This window comes from Chelonoidis abingdonii, chromosome 6 (genome assembly GCF_003597395.2).
Source record: "Chelonoidis abingdonii isolate Lonesome George chromosome 6, CheloAbing_2.0, whole genome shotgun sequence".
NCBI classification, from domain to species: domain Eukaryota; kingdom Metazoa; phylum Chordata; order Testudines; family Testudinidae; genus Chelonoidis; species Chelonoidis abingdonii.
The window spans coordinates 31,458,370-31,473,102 of NC_133774.1; the positions used below are offsets into that span (position 1 = coordinate 31,458,370).

General features: G+C 41.5%; 1 protein-coding gene across 4 annotated transcripts in view; it reads right to left on the reverse strand.

The window, feature by feature from the left end:
* Positions 1–9,418, reverse strand: part of C6H5orf34 (chromosome 6 C5orf34 homolog) — a 21,461-nt gene extending 12,043 nt beyond the window's left edge. For 3 of the 4 annotated variants that reach the window (XM_032780823.2, XM_032780822.2, XM_032780824.2), the window contains exons 1-5: positions 9,382–9,412; positions 8,566–8,793; positions 7,957–8,046; positions 5,762–6,426; positions 4,292–4,393 (exon numbers count right to left, since the gene is read on the reverse strand). In XM_032780823.2, the coding sequence (XP_032636714.1) occupies positions 4,292–4,393; positions 5,762–6,426; positions 7,957–8,046; positions 8,566–8,760 (1,052 nt within the window). In that variant the 5' untranslated portion in view covers positions 8,761–8,793; positions 9,382–9,412. Of the gene's footprint in view, positions 1–4,291; positions 4,394–5,761; positions 6,427–7,956; positions 8,047–8,565; positions 8,794–9,017; positions 9,075–9,381 lie in introns of all 4 variants that reach the window. The other variant, XM_075066935.1, reaches the window with a different exon arrangement.
* Between the last annotated feature and the right edge of the window lie 5,315 nt (positions 9,419–14,733).

Below are 14,733 nucleotides of genomic sequence, written 5' to 3' on the forward strand. Positions count from 1 at the left end.
TTCTTATTATTAATCCCTAAGTGCATGACCTTGCACTTTTCACTATTAAATTTCATCCTATTACTATTACTCCAGTTTACAAGGTCATCCAGATCTTCCTGTATTGTATCCCGGTCTGTCTCTGTGTTAGCAATACCCCCCAGCTTTGTGTCATCCATACTACTGTACGCAGTATTCAAGATATGGACGTACCATGGATTTATATAAGGGCAATAAGATATTCTCCGTCTTATTCTCTATCCCTTTTTTAATGATTGCTAACATCCTGTTTGCTTTTTTTGACTGCCACTGCGTGCACGGTTTTCAGAGAACTATCCACGATGACCCCAAGATCGCTTTCCTGATTAGCTGTAGCTAAAGTAGCCCTCATCATATTGTATGTATAGTTGGGGTTATTTTTTCCCAATGTGCATTACTTTACATTTATCCACATTTAGACAAGCCCTCAGATTTAATGCTACCTTAGCAACCTTACCATCTCTTCCTTGTATATATTTTGATATGATACAGGATTTTTCATTACATGATCACATAATATTATGTGATCTATGACTAGACCAGGGCCCAATCCTGCAACTTAATCTGGGTGGCAGTGCACTCTGTCCACAAAAAGCCCCACTGAAGTCTAAATGGCTTTACATGGGTACAGGGAAACACAGGTGGAATGAATTGCAGAACTGGGACCTCAATAGTCAGTCTGCTCATGTGGGTTAAACACTGGAAAGTTCAGAAATATTTCTCACTCACTGTTACTTGGCAAATAGATATTCTAGAGAAAGAATGAAGCGTTAAAGTATTTGCTTTCCCACTATACTACTGTGAAGGACATAATACCAAATTCTGTTTCAGTTGTCAAGACACTGAAATAAGATTTTCAAACACGTTCCAGAGCAGTAGCTGTGTTAGTCTGTATCAGCAAAAAGAACGAGTACTTGTGGCACCTTGGAGACTAACAAATTTATTTGACAGGTTTCAGAGTAGCAGCCGTGTTATTCTGTGTCCGTAAAAAGAACGGGAGTACTTGTGGCACCTTAGAGCAGTGATCCCCAACTTTTTCCAGGTGGCAGGCGCTGGATGATGAGCCACCGAGGACCCTGGCCGGTGGACAAGCATCCGCCAAAATGCCGAGAAGCGGCAACGTCAAGAGGCATCGCTGCTGAAATGCCGCCGAAAATCAGTGGCATTCAGGTGGTGACGCCTCTTGATGACGCCGCTTTTTGGTGGCATTTCGGCTGATGCTTGTCCACCGGCCAGTGAGCAGGTGCACAGATGCCCCAGCAGGCACCATTGCGCCCGCAGGCACCGCGTTGGGACCACTGCCTTAGAGACTAACAAATTGATTTGAACATAAGCTTTCGTGGGCTAATCTCTGTGAGCTCTTGGTGCTGAGAAATGGCAAAGCAGCACAGCAGTCTGTCCCTCTCCCCCTGCAGCAGCAGTCTGCCTACGCTGTGTTCCTAGTGCAGGGCAGAACAGGAGCATTCTAGTGATTTGCTCTTTGTTTGTTCCCCAAAGGGAGCAGGCCACAGATACTTCCTGGAGCTTTGAAAGGGAAGGGGCACATGCCTGGAAGGCTGCAGAGATCAAAACACTGAGCAGAGCAATCAGGGCAGGCATTGTGGGATACTGGTGGAAGTCAGATCTGTTGACAAAATCAGCAGTGTCTACACTGGCTCTTTGTCAACAATAAAGGGAGGGGGAAAAGACAAAAGTCTCTTGTGGGGTGGCAGTTGTTTGTCGCCAAAACTGAGTGTTTTTTGGGACAAAAGTCCCATTGTTGTGTGTATGCTCTTGCTGTTTTGTCGCCGAAAGGCAGGCTGTGGTCACAAAACTTGCCAGTGTAGACAGCCCTAATTTTAAAGTAAGGGCTTGTCAAGTGATTAATCACACTGATAAATAATAATAGGATACCGTTTATTTAAACGTTTGGATTTTTCTACATTTTCAAATATATTGATTTCAATTATAACACAGAATGCAAAGTATACAGTGCTCACTTTATATTTATTTTTGATTACAAGTATTTGCACTGAAAAAAACCCAAAAGAAATAGGTAAATTGAAAATTACTAATACAAGTACTATAGTGCACTCTCTTTATCATGAAAGTTGAACTTACAAATGTAGAATTATCTATAAAAAACCTGCATTCTAAAATAAATCAATGTAAAATTTTAGAATATCCAAGTCCACTCATTCCTACTTGTTCAGCCAATCACTCAGACAAACAAGTTTGTTTACATTTGCAAGAGATAATGCTGCCCGCTTTTTGTTTACGTCACCTGAAAATGAGAACAGGAGTTCTCATGGCACTGGTGTAGCCAGTGTCACAAGATACTTATATGCCAGAGGCGCTAAAGATTCATATGTCCCTTCATGCTTCGACCACCATCGCAGGGGACGTGCATCCATGCTGATGACATGTTCTGCCTGATAACAATTCAAACCAGTGCGGACTGACACACATTTATTTTCATTATCTGAATCAGATGTTACCAGCAGAAGGTTGATTCTCTTTTTTGATGGTTTGAGTTCTGTAGTTTCCGCATTGGAGCGTTGCTCTTTTAAGACTTCTGAAAGCATGCTCCACACCTCATCCCTCTCAGATTTTGGAAGGCATTTCAGATTCTTAAACCTTGGGTCGAGTGCTGTAGCTATCTTTAGAAATCTCACGCTGATACCTTCTTTGCATTTTTGTCAAATCTGCAGTGAAAGTGTTCTTAAAATGAACATCATGTGCTGCTATAACATGAAATACATCTCTACCCCGATAAAACGCGACCCGATAGAACAAGAATTCAGATATAATGTGGTAAAGCAGTGCTCCGGGGTGGGGGTGAGGGGGTTTCCGCACTCTGGGAGATCAAAGCAAGTTTGATATAACGCGGTAAGACTTTTTTGGCTCCCGAGGACAGCATTATATTGAGGAAGAGGTGTATAAAACAGGCAGAATGTAGATAAAAACAGAGCCGGGGACATACAATTCTCCCCCAAGGAGTTCAGTCACAAATTTAATTAATGCATTTTTTTTTTAATGAGCATCATCAGCATGGATACATTTTGTCTGGGATGGTGACCAAAGCATGAAGGGGACATATGAATGTTTAGCATATGTGGCACATAAATACCTTGCAGGCTACAAAATTGCCACGCAAATGCCTGTTCTTGCTTTCTGGTGACATTGTAAATAAGGAGAGCATAGCATTATCTACTGTAAATATAAATAAACTTGTTTGTGTTAGCAATTGCCTGAACAAGAAGTAGGACTGAATGGACTTGTAGGCTCTGAAGTTTTACACTGTTTTGTTTTTGAGTGCAGTTATGTAACCAAAAAACAAAACAAAAAAAACAAAACAAAACAAAAACCCGTCAACCTCAACCTACATTTGTAAGTTGCACTTTCACAGCAAAGATTGCACTACAGCACTTGTATGAGGTGAATTGCAAAATATTATTTCTTTTGTTTATCATTTTACAGTGCAAATATTTATAATCAAATATACACTGATTTCAATTACAACAAAGAACACAATGTATATGAAAATGTAGAAAAACATCGAAAATATTTAATAAATATCAATTGGTATTCTATTGTTTAACAAACACGATTTTTTAAATTGTGATTTTTTTTTTGAGTTAATCACATCAGTTAACTGCGATTAATTGACAGCCCTATTTTAAGTTATTTGCATATAAATCTATACAATTAGTTCATAGTAGAGTTTGGCTGATTCTCAATAAATCCAGATTTAGCAAACTGGGACCAACATATTAAAACTTGGTTACCTGGAATTAGCCCTAAACAAGCAGCATAATTTTCAGAGGAGCCAAACTCCTTAACTCTGGCAGCTGTCCATAGCAGCTAAATACTCTCTCCCTCCATGACTCCAAAAAAACCAGTCCTCTTATTTAAGAGTTTTAAATGTGGCCTCAAAGTCCTAACTTTATTTGTACAATACATACCCAGCCCAGAATTTTCAAAGACAAGAAATTCTGAAGCACCTTTTTCAAAAAAGTTCATATAATTAAAGAATGATTGAATAAAACATTTTTCAATTCAGTGACATATGTTTACTCCCAAGCTAATACCACAATGGCCAAGTCCCAGTCTATGAAGTTTTATTTCAGAGTAATGAACCCTGATAAATACAGCAAAAACATGTTCAGAATATTAAATGTAACTCCTAAGGAAGTAAAATAGAGATTTGAATCTGGAAATTTCATTTTTTAAAAGCTTAATTACCACAGAAGTGCATAAGCTTCCAAAAGTGAACAAGTTATTTGTTTCTTACCTGTAAATAATACCCTGGCACCAAACAATTTTTATTAGTAGAGGGTGTGAATTATGTTCACTGTCTTGCTTCCTCTGTAGAAAGAGGTCACAGAAACTCCACCTGGGCAAAAGTCAAAAAACAGAAAAGCTGTAATAAGTTCCCAGTTCATCAGTATTATTATTAATATTTTGTACTGTTCAAAGAAGCCAGGGAAATCTTCGTATAACTTGCTTAATTTTTGATAAAATATTTTAAAAAATGCAATACTCAACTCATTTAAAGTAGCAGCACATGTTCAGGAACTGCAAATGGATGAACTGAGAACTACCCAGCTACCCAAGAAATTATTCTTCAGTCAATGAAAGATCTCAGAGTAAATTGGTGTGAGAGACAGTGTTCAAACTTTGTGACCCTTAAAAAATTTGTTTCAAGGAAACTCAGTCTGCTCAATTACCATTTAACCTGACTTTCTAAGTTATAGCTGTACTTTCCCTCTCATACTTAATATGGAACAAGTTACCTATAATCAAATATGAATGTTTTTGTGAACAGCCAACAAGAATGGATGTGTACAAACGAACATAAACACACACACACACACCCCTTATCCTCTTCCTTTTTCTGAAAATACAGTTTTTAAAAAGAGTAGTCCATGCCTGACAAACTTCCCAAGCATTATTTTCCCAAAACCCAAAGTAGTTTTAATGTATTTTTCTCAATATCCCCATTACTGTTACTTGCATATTTGTCAAATTAGAGGTTCTCTCGTGACAATATACCAAATATTAAAGTTTATCATTTTTCTTCAGATTTAAAGGTTTATTAGAAAATATTTAAATAAAGATGATACAAAGAGTTTGATGTGTCAGTCATTAGCTATCGTGGGCAACATACAGTGTATGGGGGGATGCTGGTATTTGGTTATGGTTCAGCATATAATACATACAGTCTGTAATGTCCCCAATGCGGGGTGCACGGTGGGTGGGGTCAGGATATAGTAGGGGAGCAGTGAGGGTACATCGCTCATATAGTGGGTTACACACAGTCATGAGTATGAGTAAGCGGGCCGGGTAATGGGGACAGGGTGACCCTCACGTGGTGGAATCCAGATCGGTGGGTTCAGGACTCAGGGGATATAGTTTAGTAGGGGGGTTGTAAGGGTTTCCCCCTCCCCCCCGTGGGTGCGTGGAGCCACATCAGCTCACTCCTGGTATTGGCGGTGGCCAGTGATGTGTTCAATGTAAATGTCTCTAGACCAACGGATAGCGTCTGAGATTACAATTTCTTACCCCAGTATATGTATTGTTGGTCTTATGAACACCACATTTCATGAGGTGCCTAAAAAAGGTGTGTTTGTTACATGTTTTATTTTAAATAGACATTTACGATGGTTAATATTCAATCAGGTTGTTGAAGAGCTGACATTCAGATCTTCGGAACTGTAAAATATATTGCACAAAACTAAAAAGCAAACAAATTTCCTGTTACCTGTGGAGGTGTGGTGCACTACAGCTGAGTGGCAAAGCTCTAGGCAAATGAGAAACTGCCTTTGTTTTTTCAGTTTCCTTTAAAACATCAGATCCTGCAGTTCCATTTCTAGTGCATTTATTCTCCACATATGTTTTACATATGTTATCAGTGTGCGATTGATAGAACACTAATGCCAAGGACAAAGGGTATTTCCATTCTTCTGGATATGAGGAAACAGACCAGCGCTGCATAACCCACACGTATTCAGATGAACAGCGTGTAAGAGACAATGGGGCCTCATCTTGTCTTTTTAGTTGATTTAAACAGTCCTTTGATTTGTCCAGTTCCCTGCATTTGTTTATAGTCCAGCAATGTTCCTCTTTCTTATTCTCCATTCTCATTTGTTTAGGAAACATTTCTGAGATAACACTTCTGCTTGATTTTCCATGCTGACCTTTGTTTTGATTATTGCTGGTTTTTTCAGAGAAAGACGAAGACGCAGTACACTTTTGGCTTACTTTGCATAAAAACTCCACTGAAAACTCTTGCTGTAGTTCTGACATGCAGAGATAAGCACGACCATCTAAGGATGAGATTTTTACACTGCCATTATCCATATATTCTGCTGCATCAGTAGCATTGGGGCTAGGCCAATTGATTTCTGAGATATCAGAGAGAAGACTCTAAAAAGAGGAAAATGAACAGAAGGTAGTAGAATCTATTTTAAGTGATCTTAGTTCTTCTGAAAGGTGACAGTGATGAAGAGTGAAGGTTCCTATTTATCTGTAAAATAAGACATCTCACTTCACTTCTCAAGTGTGCCTCTACCTGTTCAAGCGGAACCATACTCAGTGCTAAAGGAATAATTTAGTTACTATGCTCATTTAATCCTTGTCCTCTCTGTTGAGACTGCCAACAAGTAGGCTTGGCAGACTGATAATTTAAAAAAAAAAAAATAATTTCAATGGCTAGAGTGAGTTAATTTTTAGCATTGTTTTTAATGCATTTAAATTTTCACAGTTGTGCAAAATTATGGGATGGGAGGTCAGACAATAGTTCTTTAATAACAGTAGATGCTGGGACTCAAAAAATTAAAGCTTTTTAACCATTAAAAACACAATTTTTCAATATCACATGTCAAAATATACAAAGTAATTATCCTTTAATCAAAGTTCTCAAGTGGCATTTTTTTAAACTTTTCCTGTCTATAAATTTCAATTATGATCGATAGAAATGTTTATTTCAGTTTGTGTACAGTGAAATAAACATTTTTTTTAAAAATCTAATCCTTCCAATCTTACCAACAGGGCAGTGGCTTTGGTGATTTAGTGATGTGGATCTCTTTTAAAAAGTGTCTAGAATATATTCCCGAAGGAAATTTTAAAATATGATAATGAATTTAGACCAGTGGTCTCCAACCTTTTCATCTGGCAGGCACCAGATGAAGGACCGTGGCGGCGGTCGAGCATCAGCCAAAATATTGCCGAAATTCCAGCGGCAATGCCTCTCGATGACGTCGCTTGTCGGCGGCAAGTGACGTCATCAAGAGGCGTTGCCGTTGAAATGCCGCCGAATTTCGGCGGCATTTTGGCGGATGCTCAACCGCCGGCCAGGACATGGGTGCATTTAGATGCACCTGCGGGCACCACATTAGGGACCCCGATTTAGACCTTTTGTCTTATCACATTTCAGAGGTACCTGAAACCATACCTATTAAACCTATTTGCAAAAAAGGTATCAAAATTTGATGTTAGATCAGTTACACCTCAACTACCTAGCTACATACAAGTACAACTTACATTCTTGTATAACTTTTTCCACTGTGCCCATCATTTTAATATTGGGTGCTTTTACCAAACTAAATAAAGTAGTTTCCATTCTAATTTCCAGGATGAATTACTTGATGATTTCTTGTTCTATTCATTCCCCTTAAGCTCCTGGCACTGGCCACTGTCAGAAGACAGGATAGTGTGCTAGATGGACCATTGGTCTGACCCAATATGGCCACTCTTATGTTCTTCTTATGCAACTTAAAAATCAAAATTTTCTACATCTAATTTACCAACCAAACTGCATTTTACAGAACTTAAAAAACAAAACAAAACAAAAAAAATACTACCAAAGTAAAACAAACTAGAAAAAAAAAATCACTGAATCAGACTTTCACTGAAGTTTATTTTGGAAAAATATTATTAGGTATGCAAAAAACTTACATTTTTCCTTTCAAAAGGTATGATACTTGAAGGTAAATACAAGGAAGTACAAAACTGGTTCCGGAAACCTATTGCTCGTAGGAGTTGCTCCTGAGGAAAGGATATGAGACACATGATCATGGAACTGGCTACACAGTGGGAACATTTCACTGGTTGCTTTATCGCCTCTTTTTGGGAGGAAAACAGTGATTTAGAATTCAGCATTATTTGTACAGTGATAACCAACAATGCCATCACAATTTCTCTACAAGGCAGAGGCACTGTATGAACTACCAAACGCCAAGGCACTGTATGAACTACCAATCAACATTAAGAGGTCTACATAGCCTTTTGGAATACTAAGGGCCAGATGTATAGAAGCCCATTGTGGATGAACAATATATTTGAGAAGAACGTTAGCTAACTGACAACGTTTACTTGGATTGCTAACACTGAAGGTTCATTCAATGTTTCAACTACCTTTTTTTCAGAACATTTTTATGTTGTTTGCTGCTATAATGGAAGGAATAATAATATGCCATGGTACTACCTTCTTATCCCACCTGCTCTTCTCCTTTATTTTTGGTCTATGTGGAGATAGCATAGAAAAAAAAAATTTAACTCACGTACTCGGTAGGTACTAATAACAAACTGAGTCCTTTGGCGAATCCTTTCAGCTGGGTGCAGAGGATGGGCAGAGACAGAAAGTGCCTTTTCAAACAGGAATTCAGAGCCACAGGGAGAAAGAAGCAGTCTGGATCCATCTATATAGTGCACCTCTACAGAGTCATCCTCATAAAGAATCATGAGACTTTCAGGCTTCATTGCAGTAAAAGGAAAATGTTTATCGAAGAGAGCCTACATTAAGTGACAACAGACTTAGGCTATAAGGGTAATCTTCCCAATACACATGTACAACTAATGAAACAGGAGCAGATCTATAAAAAAGGATTAAACCCCTAGATCCACAGTTAACAAATCTCTCATGTCATGGGGTGGTGGAGCAAGTTTTTACATAGCATGCACAGACAAAACAAACAGCATAAGCTCCATTTTATATGTATAAACACACATATACCCACCCCTTATTAAAGTATCGTTTACAGCTTCAGTATAACCCAGGACAAATATTAACAGTTCTGGAAGAAAGTACGTATCGAAACTTCAATTAATTCTGCTGCCAAGGCTGAAACGCTCAGTGTAGGCTTAGTTAAGGTGCCTTTTGCTTAACCACACATAGCATTTGCTTATTAACAGTCCTTGGTGGTACACAACAGCAACAGGGGAGCGCTAACGATGCTCCTGAGCTACGTTGTGCCTTTTCCGCAGACAGTGACTATACTGCGGGGAGATGGAGGGGAACAACAATAACACACTTTTCTACAGGAGTCGTTTCAGCCTCAGCCCTTAGGGGAGTTTAGCTGTATTGTTCCCAGGGCCGCTGACAGAGTCAATGGCAGATCCCCACAAGCACGGCCCAGGCGCAGGCCGCTCCGCATCAGGGTGCCGAGCAGCGTGGAGGGCCCGGTGCCGCCCGCAGCGCCCCAGACTGTGCAGCCGGCTCAGACCGGGAAGCGCCGCACGCCGAGGAGCCAGAGAGCCTAATTCGGCGGTTCCCGCTTGAGCGGCGGCAGCTCTGGCGCGCTGGAGTAGGGGCCCAATGAGCAGAGAAGTAGGCGTGGCTTCGCGTAGCGGGGCGGGGCTTGCAGACCGCGCTGGCATGGCGAGGTTCTGGCGCGAGGCGGGTGCGCGTGGTGCCCCAGGCTCTCGCGGAAGCGGTGCACTGCCCGCTCTCCGGCTGGGTGCGCGCGCAGGGAGCAAGTCATGACGGACCCGCCTCCCGTTCTGACCTGTTCAACGGCGGGGGTGTTACCCATTCCTTCGCCTCGGGGGTCATTTCATTTTGCTCTTTCCAGTGTTTACCAGTTGCTCGCTCCCCTTGTCTTTCTCTGAGGTGCCAGTGCAGGGGTGGCCATCGCTGCTTGAAATAGGGGTGCGGAGGGTAATGCTGCACCATGTGACTTGAAGTGATTTCAATTATATACAGGGTAGGGTGGTCAGACAGCAAGTGTGAAAAATTGGGACCAGGGTGAGGAGTAATAGGAGACGATATAAGAAAAATCAGGACTGGCCTGATAAAAATCAGGAAATCTGGTCACCGTAATACAGGGTTACCGTTTGATTCAATGGCTCTCACCATCCCCACTCAAAATTGTTGCAGCAAACTGGGGATAGCTGTGGAAGGCAGGGTTGGGTATGCTCTTAGGTCTGGGCTGAGCACCAGGAGAGAAGAGAGCTGGCCGGTAGGAGGCTGAGGCCTGGCACTGCAGCCTGGTTGCAGGAGCTGTTCCTGCTGCTGAATGTGTGAGGGAGCACAACAGAAACAGGGAATGGAACATAGTTGCAGGGAAAATGCACCCATCCTATGTTCCTACACCTCTCTTATACTATCACACTGCTGGTCAACAGTAGACACCCCATGAGATACGTTAATCATGTAAGAAAACACTGATGTTGAAGACATCAGCATATGACGTGTCTGTATATAATGATACTGGACCTAGTCCACCCATTGATAGAAATTATACCATTGCGAAAGCTAGCTTTCAGGGTCTGGCTGTTTTACATATATGGGATGGATATGGCAGGTCTGCTCATAAGTTACTGTGAAATAATCAAAATAGTTGTAAAGCATACAGAATAGGAGAAGCTGTTACTGCAGAAATGTCAGAAGAGAAAAGTGAAAGGGTAGGCTTTCAACCACTGCCTCACCTATACAAAGTATATTCTCCACAATTGTGCTAACTCTCCATTTCTGAAATGAAAAATTATTAGGGATACATGAACTGAAACCAAGTTTGCAAATCAGCTTTTCAGTAATGAATGTGACATCACTGGCTTATTCCAATATTCAGTGTATTTCTTACAGCCCCAGCTCCTGGAGGCATGTGACTATATGCTTTTATTTTTTATAAAATGGTAATCTTCTGTCCCTCATGCTTGCATAGGAAAGCTTGAAAACATGATCTGAGTGTAAAAAGGTGTTAAAAACAGAATATAAGTAAAAAGAACCATATGTATATTTTTTTTAAAAAAATCATGATTTTTAAAGCATATTGTATTTGGGGCACCCTGATTTTTGAGCACTCATGGTTGGCAATATTATCACTGATCAACATATTCTCTAGGTCTCTGCTAGGGATGGGATGATAACTAAACATAACAATCGCTGCAGGAGGAGTTGCAGAACCATCGTTATAGCCATAGATTGTCAGTCCATAAGGGATCATTGTCATGATCTAGTCTGACCGATGTAGCACAGGCCCTAGAACTTTCCCAAAATATTTTCTAGAGCATATTTAAAAAAAAAATCCAACCTTGATTTTAAAATTGTCCATGATATAGAATCCACCGCCACCCTTCATAAATTGTTCCAATGGTTAACTACTCTCACCATTAAAAATGTATACCTATTTCCAGTTGAATTTGTCTAGTTTCAACTTCCAGGATCAGGATATCTTTTTCTGATAGACTTAAGAGCCCACTATTAAATATTGGTGCCCCAGGCAGGTACTTATAGATTGTAATCAAGTCTCTACTTAACCTTCACTGTTAAAATACCTAGATTAAGCTTGAATCAATCACTACAAGGCTTGTTATCTAATCCTTTAATCATTTTTATGGCTCTTCTCCTAACCCTCTCCAGTTTATCAATATCTTTCTTGAATTTATCTCTATTTCAATGGTTTTAAGGTGGCAGCTGAGTGACATCACAGGAGCTGCTAAGGTTGGAAGGGGGAAACCTTAGTTTCTGGATCAGTTACAGACCAGCAAATCAAATCAGCAAATAAGTGTTTAAAAAATAACTCATCCTATCTAATGTGCAGAAAACAAAATTGTGCCATTATGAGGGGAACTTCAATTTGGGAGACATATACAAGAGATTTCTTAATTTCTAAAATTTTTTTATATATATAAAAAAGTTAAGAGCGCCGCCCTTTGATACGGGAGACCGCCCTTTGATACGAGAGACCGGGGTTCAAATCCCGGTTGGTACCCAACTTTCCAGTAGGGGTCCTTGGGCAAAAGATCCCCTAACACTCACCGCCTACCCAAATATGAGAGTGACACGAACTAGAAGAGTCATGCGGCTCGACGTACGCCCGGATTAACAAGGTCCGCCAGATGTAAGGCACCCAGGCAATCTGAGATAAGGGCTCGAACCAAACCAACCATCATGGACGAACAAGAAACCTGGAACGATGGAATGCTACTACAACAGTAGCTAATGACAGGTAATTATAAACGTCAGAGGGATATGGATGGACAAAAGATGCCTACATCCACACTTACTGAGAACAGCTAGTACCAACGCTGCAACATATAATAGGAAGCTCTGCTCACAGCTTAGAATAGACCAACTCCACATCACATCCAGACTCAGAAAACCTGGAAGAACAAGTGGATGCGGCCACACCTGAAGGCCCTGAAACTCACTGCCCCCCCTCCATTGCAGCAGCAGCTGATATGAGCATAAAATCATGGAGAACAGCTACAGCAATCCCGAGACCGATTACCAGCTCAGGGAGAATACATCAGATAGTTATGGTAGAAGATGCCACTAGAGCCCTCATGACAATCCCTACTACACCATAACTCAAACAACTATTGATACCGCAAGCCCTAATCCTGAAGCTTGGCTACACAATCAGAACAACAACGTATTACCCACCTGGAAAATGAGGCTGAGATAAGATCAAGGCGACCCGGAGAGAAGTAGTCATGCTGATGGAACTACAGAAGGAGTAGAGATAAGATAAGAACTCGCTACTGAAAAAAAAATACATAACAGACTCCATCTGAAGCCCTAGAGAATCTAAAACAAAGCTCACAGCACTGGCTACCAGGCTAAGGAGAACTTTTTTGCCTTGCTTCTCTAGTGTAATATGCCCCTGATCTCCAAAATAACCATCCAAGATGTACCCAACTGCAATGCACAACACCAATACCAGCAGAGCCACCAGCAGCAGAAACTGAACATACGGAAGAACATACATGAGAAAGAAACACTATAACAACAGGCAAATGCGCTGCAGGACTGAAACGGAGCACAGCAATCTCCAGACAGAAACCTCACCATCACAGTAGAAATATCCAGCAGTGGGTCAAGAACAAAGAGCTGGACAGCACCTGACAACATATCCACACCTACTGCTAAAGAAACTAACAGCAGTCTATGAACACCTAGCAGCACAGATAACCAGCTGCTAGCAGCAGTCCCACCCAAACTGGTAAACACAAGCAAGCGACTCAGTACTCATGAAAAGACCCCGAAGGGAACAGAACCTCTCACCACGGCAAAACCGCTCCCACAACATGGAAATCTATCAGGCACATAGCCGCAAAGCTACAACCATATGGCCAGTACGAGCACAGCTCAAGAAGGGCATGGAAGAACACCAGAGGCTCAAAACACCAGTGCTCATAGACTAAGCAGTCGCCCAACCTCAAGTCTAGACAGACCAATCAACACACCTGACGACACAGGAAACTATACTCCATGCCACACACGTGGCTTGAATGTCTGGGCTATACAAAGTCAACAGGACACTAAGACCTTCCTCAAGAAACTCAATGAAACTATGGAAGACAACCCACTGAATCAATTCAAGGCAGCTGCACAAGGCCATCAAGTTTGGCATATACCAAGGTATGCACTGTTCCCCGCTGGCTGTTCTGCATTAGGCTTAAACCCCCTCAGCCAGATAATCACAAGGACTGGATACGGTACGGTTCAGAGTGTGAACTACAATCAAGCCACCTCCCTACAGATGATATCAGCTGTATTGCTAAAGATGAACGAACATCGACTCGCTAATCCACCTGAGCGAATTCTACAGACTATCGGGATGTCATTGGACTGAAAAGAGGACGTTGTGTCACGGATGTGTTAGTTGCAACCGAGGGGAAGTTGTTAGTTCAGTATGTACGAACTTGTCCGCTCTGAAAGCTCACTAGAAACTACCAGCGCCACATAGCAGGACATACAGACCAGCTACGTAAGGACCTTGGGGTCAATGGTGGACGAACACACCGACATCACATGAAACCACGATGAGAGGCAAGGAAGACAAAGCAAACAAGCCAGTTACACCAAGGATAAACAGGTGCCTGAAGAGCCAACTCAGGGAGAACAAACCACGCCATCAAGGCATACACCCTTACCTTGCACCAGTTTCATCAGATACCCTGTCTGACCTACATGACCCATTGTGCAAAACCCAGATTTATAGTTGAAAGCTTGGCCGACCATGGAGGACATGTGGAGGCTACGGTTGATGTGAAAACCGTGATAAAGCTCCGTGCACTTATCGAATTGCTCACGTGACTTATTTCCACCCCAAGTCGTTTCTCTCATTGAATTCACCCTGGAGACTGTATTACGACAAGCGGAAGAAGCGGCGGGCTTGGATTACGCTTGATGAATGCGAGCGTCTCTCAAAGCTCAGCATAGTTCCGACTGGAGAGATCAACCTTGAAAACAGCGAGAGAACATGAACTCATATGAGAGTATGGGCCACCCAAATGAAGAGAGCTGCGTTAAAGAAGGCCTGAGGCAGCAGGTCAGTACCTAGATGTGCGAGAAGAGTACCCACAGCTAGACTACAAGAAGCATGCAGTGGAGCCAACAAACCCGGGCCAAGTTGTAGCAACACAGGCTTAAAATCATCCCAGTCATAGGGCTTTTGATTGAGCTCTCACCAGCCACAGAAGCTCGTTTAATGCGCGCTGTACGAT